Here is a 9,014-nt window from a genome sequence, read left to right on the forward strand (position 1 = left end):
CAATGCTTTGCCTTTGATCATATTTGACCATTCTTTCCACACATCTTCAACCAAGCCCAATCCTTGCATGGGTTTCTTTCACAACCACAATGTGCATTCTCAATTGCAACATTCATTGGTAAAGTTATTGTTTTTTTGTAGCAACACTTTTATTACTGATGGGAAACCTCAAAGTTAGGTGCAAACCCACAAAGAATAAAGAGAAGTATACAAGTGTCAATTAGACACTAAAGAGGTTAGAAGCACTCAAAGTAAAGAGTTTAAATTTGCAGTGTGATGCCTCTCAGTTGCAGACAATCAAACAGAGATTGCCTGAGGGATTGCTTAAAGAAGCTAACTTCATGCAGTTGGTTTCGATCAAAGCCCTTATTATTGCGGGCTGTCCAGATGGTCCAGAGTGCCCAAAATCTTGTCCATTGGAGAAAATAGGCATTGCTGGATAGGGTGCACGGAATCGATCCAAATGGCGAAAAGTGCTTCCCAAACCTTCGGCCAGGTAAAGTTCTTGAACATCGAGAGAGTCGCTACTCATTGTTACATGTATCACGTGAAATGTAATATTTCTGGTTTCATCGGGTTCATATTTGATCCGTGAAAGACGATCGATATAGAATCTATCTATCTATCTTATGAGGCATTTCTCTCTTGTGAGTAATCCCTTGAACCCTTGGTGTGTTTTATTTCTCTGGAGAGGCTAGGGTTCATCTGTCATACTGCAGCTTTTCTATTTGCCTACCCTTACCGAGGGGAAGGACTCTTCCTTTTCCTCCCATCCACGAATCGCAGAAGAAGGATCAGTTCTTAGACCAATCAGAGAGGAAGGATCGATTTTCCGATCAATTAGTCAGCAAAGGATCGCCTCATTGAGCAATCAGAGCACCGCATTCAGTTTCTCGACCAATCAATCACAGAGCAGTGAAAACGGTTGAGAAATTAGGAACCCTCTGTTACTGGGATTTGAAGAGGAACAGAGACTCGGATTTGCTTCTATTTCAGGCGAGTGGAAAACATTCTGAGTGCATATATGCCATATAATCTTATCTTATGTTTAAGTTTCCCCAAATAAGTTGAGATAAGCCCAATGATTGAATCAATGGTTGAAGAAGACATTTAATATCACTGACTTGACGTGCTTTGGATTTCAGGTTGGTGAAGAACCTTTGAGTGTATATTTCTTGTTTCCCTATGTAGGTTTTAGCTCATGATAATCACAGATAGATTCAATAAGAGAAGAAAAAGAAAAAGGAAAAGACGAGATGTAAGAGAAAATACTTGGAATCTATCAAATTTCAAGGTGGTGGTGAATCTTTGTGTGTACACCTTCCATGAAAGCTTGTCAGAGCCTATTTTTGTAGGGCATGGAAATGTTGCTAGCTGTTTCTAAACAGATCGAGATAAGCTCATAGATGGAATCAACAATAGAAGGAGAAGAAGAGGAGGAGCAGGAGAGGAGGGTATCTTTTGCCTATGATGGATGTATGGGAATCATGAATGATAGGTGTATCATAGATGTTTTGTCAATGGAACAAGGAGGGGACGAAGATGTCAATGCTCCATTTCAATGGCTAGCCTCTCGAACAGGATCAATGAAAAGAAAACTAGAAGAGTTAGACCTTGGGGTTAGTGAACCTCGACAGAAAAGGGAGGTAAGGGATATTACAGAAGAAGCTTTTATGGATGATGATATTTTGCATGAAAGGGATATGCAAGGAGGTTGTGTGAATGGCGATGTTTTTCATGAAAACAAAATCCAAAAAGAAGCTTGTATCGGTGATGATATTTTTCAAGAAGAAGAAGCTTTGGTTGATGTTGATATTTTGCAAGATGAAGAAGAGGCTTGCATGGATGATGATATTTTCCAAGAAGAAGAAGAAGCTTGTGTGGATGATGATATTTTACATGAAAGTCTGATTAGCAATCTGGAAGAAGGCTTGGTTTTTTCACTAGAGAACGAGATTATGGGTGAGTATGCAGCCATAACTGTGTTACCAAATTCTAAGTTGAGATATCCAGAGAACGATGTACTTATAGACACTACCCATATTGATAACACTTGCAACAAGCTTACTGATGATGATGGTGATGGTGGATATTCACGCTCAGTTTATGCTATGGGTGGATGCACCTCATTTAGGGAATGCATTGATACCCTTGGTTCTACCGTGAACCGACCTGTTATAACTAATACTGAGGTTCATTTCTTTGTCCGAACGTTTATAGATGGTCGAACTATTGTACTTCATGCAAACTCGTATGATACGATCGAGCTAGTTCATAGACAAATCTTCCTTAAAATAGGTATCCCGATATCAGAACAAAGGCTTATTTACTTTGGGCGGCAGCTTCAGCATCATCAAACACTTGTTGAATGCCAAGTGTGTAATGATGCAACACTACATCTCGTAGCGAGAATGCTGAGCACACCTCTTCATCGATCGTGGCAATTAATGAATGAATTAGTGGCAACTATTCACCTCGTTACGAAGATGAATGACCATGGAAGAGGTTCTAGACAGAAACTAATCCATGCCCAAGAGAAGATTCGTAACAATGTGAAAGAATTTCTGAATCTAGCAGCAGATTCTCTTCCGATATCTGACCATATGCAGATCTTTCAAATTGCTGGAGCAACGTCCGCATTGGTCATTTTGCTTCTTTCACCTGTTGAATCCAATCAAGAATGTGCTGAGGATTCTATTAAGCTTTTTGTGGGTGGGGGTGATGATTGTTTCTCAAACGATATTCATTATTATTGTGCTCCTGTGCTTTTGGATTTCTGCAAATTGTTCTCAAAGAGTGCACCATGTCATAGTATTTATTACGCTTGTAGGAACTCTCTTGCTTGCATTCTAGATACAGTACTGACCGCCCATCAAAGCATTTACTTCAATGATGCAAAGGCAGAAAGTATTGTGCACGATTTTGCTCCATTTGTAAGTGAACTCGCTTCAAAACTCTCGCTGAGCCTTTGCTTGACATCAAAGCTTTATGGAAATGTTCCAGCAAATGAATTGTTTTCAAATCTACGTTTGGATGCAAAAGAAGCACATGATTTCACAGCCTTCATTATACCACTATGCAAAGCAATGGAGGCATGTAGAAGTGTTGAAGCCAAGCAGTTACGACGTTCTCATTTGCATAGTCTTGGAGTCCTTGGAGACAGGGCTGCAGAACTTCTGTATGGGGTTGATTTAAATGTAGAGTGTGGAACTGTGGACAAAATCCTGGATAATGATGGGGAGATTGGTTCCTATTCCTGGATTTTTTCCATATTTCATGGATTATTACTAGAGATTGATAATTGTTTGGGCAAAGTGGAAGGATCAGTGCATGATTTAGCATTTGGTGGTTCCCCTATTCTTGCACTTCTTAAAGGATTGAATGCTATAGCTCAGATGTATGAAGGATGTATGGAAAACCTATTAGCAATACTTGGTTTACGAAGAACTGCATTGAACATGATTATACAACAATCAGGGTCACAAAATGATAATTTCTGGCTGCTTGAACACACGTTTCTTCTTGAGATCGAATCAAAAAGGAAGATAGTGCTGGGAATGCTCCCAGAGCCACAGGAAGATTTTGAAGAAAGACTTGAATTTTTTGTTCGGAGGGAGCATTTACTAATTGATTCATTTCATGCGTTTGAAAATGTTAAAGCTGATGCTTTTCAAAGGGGGTTGTCTATGCAATTCACTACAGAGGAAGCGATTGGACCGGGGGTTTTACGTGAATGGTTCAATCTCATATGCAGGGAAATTTTCAACCAGGAAAATGCATTGTTTTTGACTTGTGCCAATGATGCTCGGAGGGTTTATCCTAGTCCCGGTGAGTTATTTTATTCTTGCATTGATCTATGTATTCTGATGTTATTCGATGGAAAAAAACAAGTCTTAATGATATCTAATCCCATGACGATAGAAACTGCATTTTGACTATATAATTGTGACAGCCTGAAGTAGGTGAACATATCAATGTCGAAGAAATCATGGTTACTTTAGAATTCTTGCAAATGCATCTGTAATATAGTTGTTGAAAAACATGTATTCTACGTTTAGAATATGTTTTAGAATAGTCTGAATTATTCTACACGTATTCTACGTTTTAGAACTGCCATTTTATAATTTTCCACATATGCTAAGTATTTGACGTATTCTAAGTATTTAAAATATTTAACATTTCAAAAAAGTTAAAAAAAATTTAATATTTTTTTGAAAACTTTGAATGTTAAGCAGGATTTAATGTATTTTACACGTATTCTACATATTTAATGTATTCGACATGTATTCTAAGTTATTAACGTATTTTATGTATTTTATCTGTAAAATACGTATTTATATATTTAAAAATAAAGGTAGAATACTTAGCATACATGTTCTACGCGTATTATATGTTAAGTATTCTACAGCAATGATCTGAAATGAATCGTCACAAATTAAGAACTTCTTGTCCACTTAATCCAAGGGTTGACATGAAATACATCCTTTTTAGACAGCCTTGTAAGTCTGTGTCACAGCATAGCCAAAAATATTCTCCACATCCACTGTGACCAAGATCCAATATGTTAAATAGAATATCAAGAATCTAAGATATGATCAAGTCTCTAATTCTCTAATGAACCGGCTATCTAGTATCTTTAGATGCGATAAAATGAACTAATCGATAAATAACTCTCAAATGTTTTGTGTCAATCATTCACACCAAGCGAGAATCATAAGGTATTAGATAAATACAAAGCACCACATAAAAGTGCATGTCATTTGTTGAAAGGTTCGTTGACTTTGCATTGCGCATTATAATCTAGAAAGAAAGAAAGAAAGAAAGAAATATTAACATCGTTTAAGTGGCCAAAATGGCCTATAAGACCAAACAAGAGATTACATCTCAAGTGTTGTCCCGTCTTTGAGAACAAAATATAAAAATAAAATAAATATTTCTTAGTAAATATAAAAGTAGATAAGATAAAGGGAGACTAAAGAATCTGGTTTCCGGCACATGTGAGATTCTCAAGTTAGATATATTATAACTTTTGTCTTGAAAAGGTCTCTGGCATAGGCTGACCTAGAATGGAGAGGTTTCTGAAGGGAGGGAAGTGCTTGTGATGGCGGGAGATAATGGCCTTTATTTGTCGATGACAAGGGTGGTGAGGTCTTGTCCGTGGGGTTGGGGCCTACTTGCTCGACAAATTGCTATCGCCCGATCTATTGTAACCCCTTTGTTATGTCCTGGTCGGGAACCCATTTGTGTATCCCTTGATTGACTTGTAGCATTAGTAGGAGTGATAGGGCTAAAGAAAGTTGTGATTGTTCTTTGTGGATAAGCTTGTGTGGCTCTACTATTGTCCTTCAACAATTTGTCCCTGTGTCTCTTGAGTTCTAGCAAGAAAAGTCCTAGGCACTAGCTTCCTACATCTGTTCTCAGTGCATTGGAAAAAGAGCAACTCAACAAATTTTGCTCATGGAGGCTGATAGCAATCAATGCATAAATATAATGATGGAAGATGATGAATAATAATATAAAATTAAAATGATTAGGAATGATGATAAATAAATATGCCAATATATGTAAAGAATATATACGTGCAATGATCTTGCATGCAACTACATTACTCTTTTCTTAAATTGGACATGTCGAACATTTTCTAATATCATAAAAAATTGCAATTTTACATTATACATTTGTAATGATGCATCATATAGTCAGCAAGGAACATATGAAAATTAGACAGCATGAGAGCTGTCATGCTCAATATATTGTTACTACAATGGCTTAAATGGGTATGAAAATAGATAATCTAAACAGTGATTCATAGTAATACATTTCTGTCACAAAATAAGATGGAACATTTTGTAATCAGAAATTATCTTCTTCTCATTCTTTCTGTAAACCTCTGAAATGGTTGATCATATCCATCTTTATTTTTTGCTTCAAATGACACTTCTGAAGAGCAAATATGAGATTTCACATCGATAAAACTGGATTATTTCTGGCATGTTTTGCGTTGAATGTTGCTATTTGTCTAGTATCATTTAGTACACTTTGAAATACTTATTTTCTGCTTTTACATTGTGGCATTAATCTGGAACACTTCAGCTATTTCCAATTTCGTATATAACTATGTCTTCAGAAGAAAAGATGAGATTTGGCATCAAAGAAGCTGGCTGGGATGCTATTAGGTGAATGTTGCTATTTGTCTACTATCATTTAGTACACTAAAAAATATACATTTTCTGCTTTTACAGCATCTGGCGTTAATCCGGAACACCTTAGCTATTTCCGATTTTGTGGTCAAGTGGTTGCATTGGCACTTATGCACAAGGTTCAAATAGATGTAGTCTTTGCCAGCATATTTTTAAAGCAAGTAGCGGGACTTCCTGTGTCTTGGGAAGATGTAAAGGATACTGATCCTCTTCTTTATGAAAGCTGCAAACAGATTCTGGAAATGGATGCTGACCTGGTTGACACTGATGCCCTTGGACTGACATTTGTGCATGAATTTGAAGAAGTTGGCACATTGAAATCCATTGACCTGTGTCTTGGTGGGGCAGACATAGCAGTGACAAGCAAGAATAGACTTTCGTATGTGGAGCTCTTGGTTAAGCATCAGTTTGTTACTTGCATTGAGAAACAGACCAAGTGCTTCAAGCAAGGTTTCTCAGACCTATTTGTTGGTGGTAGTGTGAACCAATTCCTACAAGCATTGCAGCCAAATGAGTTTGATCTGCTCCTGTTTGGAAAGGATAGAAATATCTGTATTGAAGATTGGAAATCGTATACAGAATACCACGGTTACAGCAATTCAGATTGCTATATAATTTGGTTTTGGGAGGTATGCAAGATGTCATGTTTCTAATTAGTAGTTCTTTATACAAAAAATGCTGTTCATTCTTCTGGTTTTGGGACGAAGAGAGGAAAGGTAAGAAATGAAATGGAATTTGATTAATGTTTGCAAAGACCAAATGATATAGCAAGTTGTCGTCAAGACTCAAGAGCCAACCATGCATCTCTCTTTCTCTGGCTGTTGGCTTGGTGGCGTGCACTGTACAATCAAAGTCATAAAATTGCTAGAACCCAAGTTTAGCCATGGGCTAGGCCCTGACCCTCGTGGATGTTAGAAAGTTTTTTATTTATCAATGTCGCTGGATGTTTTCCTTTGTCTAGAGAGAGAGTTTTACAAAAGAAAAGTGATTAATGGGTATGGTGTGAGAGAGAAAAGAGAGTTTTACAAAAAAACAAACTGATGCAGGTAGTGCAAAGCATGACAATGGAGCAACGTAGACGGCTTCTCTTCTTTTCAACTTCAGTGGCTTTCCTCCCCATGGAGGGCTTTGCCGGGCTCCCTTCAAAATTTCACATACATAAAGCACATACAGACTTGACATGGCTGCCAACAGCTCACACCTGCTTCTTTCAGCTTCTCCTTCCATCTTACCCTTCATTAGAAATAATGAACTCAAAACTTTATGCTGTCATTGAAGGGCATATTTTTGAGGGTTTTGGGTTTGCTTGATGCAAAAAACTTCATCAGTTAGCAAAGGAGCTCAAACTCGCAAAGATGAAATGTGTGGTGACATTTTGCATATATGCATTTCCTATTAGATTTAGTTGGTGATAGAACACCAACGTGTATACACTATGTATTTCCAGATGTAATATAAATGGGGTTAAATAAAGGAAGTTTTGCCTCTAAAATGGTAGAACGGATGTTTTACAATGATTGCTAAAATAGGTGCCCTTAACCACCTCCCATAATTTGGTATTCTAGAGGATTTGAACTCGAATGCATCTGTCCATCCTTCCTTTGGAAGATAGCACTCACTACTCTTGGACAGTGTTCATTTTGATGTAGCTAGCCATTTGTAGATATTAATATAACTTCCTCCCTTTTTTGCACTTAAATCGAGTATCACATGTTGGTTGCAACTATGGGTCTTGAACAAATTCTCTCTCTCTCTCTCTCTCTCTCTCTCTCTCTCTCTCTCTCTCTCTCTCAAGAGTATTGTATGATAGTTTGCCATTACCCCCCAACTAGCTTTAGCAAGTGGGCATGTAAGAAATTTTTACCTACCATCGTCAATCACGGTATACTTGACAACAACATATGGTGCGAGTGGATTAACCACATTATTAACCTTTAGAAGTGTGGTTGATGCAAACAAGAGAATTTTTCAATGAACGTCTAGTCTAGCCTTTAAAGAGACTTGGATGAGGGTGTGTGAAGCATGCCAAATTAGAAACCAACACCAACATCCATTTCCTCAAGAGAAATGTAAGTTAGTGGTACTCTAATCCTCATTGGTTTAGATGTATGGGGACCAATGTAGACAACAACATTCAAGGTATGTTAATACTATGTTTCCTTCATCAATGAGCTCTCTTGTTATACATGAGTTTATCTGTCTGCAAAAAATTGAAGTGTTCTCACAATTCCACAAATCAAGTTTTGTCGAAAAAGAGATTAAGTGGTAGATCCATTGTGTCATGCCCAACAATGGCCAAAAATGTCTGATTCTTGTGAATCGAGTCCATTTCAGATTTCATGGCTTGTAGCCATGTGTCGGCGTCTGTTGCGGCCATAACTTCTTCATAAGTGCTTGGTTTGCCTGCATCGATGTAGTTGACATAGTTGAGGCCCGGTTGAAAAACTCTGTTGGCCTTCGAGATCGTCCAGATCTCCTGTGTGCCGAGGTAAGTGGTTCGGATTCTTCAATCCACTAGGTTGGGCGATTGGTATTTGTTGAATCATCAGTATCAGGAGTCTTGTTAGGTGCCCCGCCCCCAAATCGGTATTTAGGTGGTGTCACGTTGTCCTCCCCTAGGGACTTTGTTGTCTCGGTTCTGTTTCCTACTTGCATCTTGTTGACTTTGCCTGCTTGGACTCTTGTCAAATAGGCTCTATCGTTGATGGCTTTGTCTTCAAGTTTGACTATTGGACTTCCTACCAATTTGGAGTCGGCAGGTACGTTGTCGGCTTGTTCAAGTTCGATTGTTTGTCGAATATTTGAGTTTTCCCG

The 9,014-nt window shown here is 38.0% G+C and overlaps 1 protein-coding gene across 1 annotated transcript; it reads left to right on the plus strand.

Moving 5' to 3' along the window:
- Positions 1 to 738: 738 nt before the first annotated feature.
- Positions 739 to 7,677, plus strand: LOC147864331 (E3 ubiquitin-protein ligase UPL5-like). The gene is made up of 3 exons (XM_087320076.1): positions 739 to 3,828; positions 6,243 to 6,829; positions 7,247 to 7,677. Exons 1-3 carry the CDS (start codon positions 1,407 to 1,409, stop codon positions 7,508 to 7,510), a joined length of 3,273 nt encoding a protein of 1,090 aa, XP_087176202.1. The 5' UTR covers positions 739 to 1,406; the 3' UTR covers positions 7,511 to 7,677.
- The last annotated feature ends 1,337 nt before the right edge of the window (positions 7,678 to 9,014 follow it).

The sequence above is a fragment of the Azolla caroliniana genome, unplaced genomic scaffold (assembly GCF_043228905.1).
Source record: "Azolla caroliniana isolate FFs.n. ecotype wild unplaced genomic scaffold, voAzoCaro1.0.p SCAF_5, whole genome shotgun sequence".
NCBI lineage: Eukaryota > Viridiplantae > Streptophyta > Polypodiopsida > Salviniales > Salviniaceae > Azolla > Azolla caroliniana.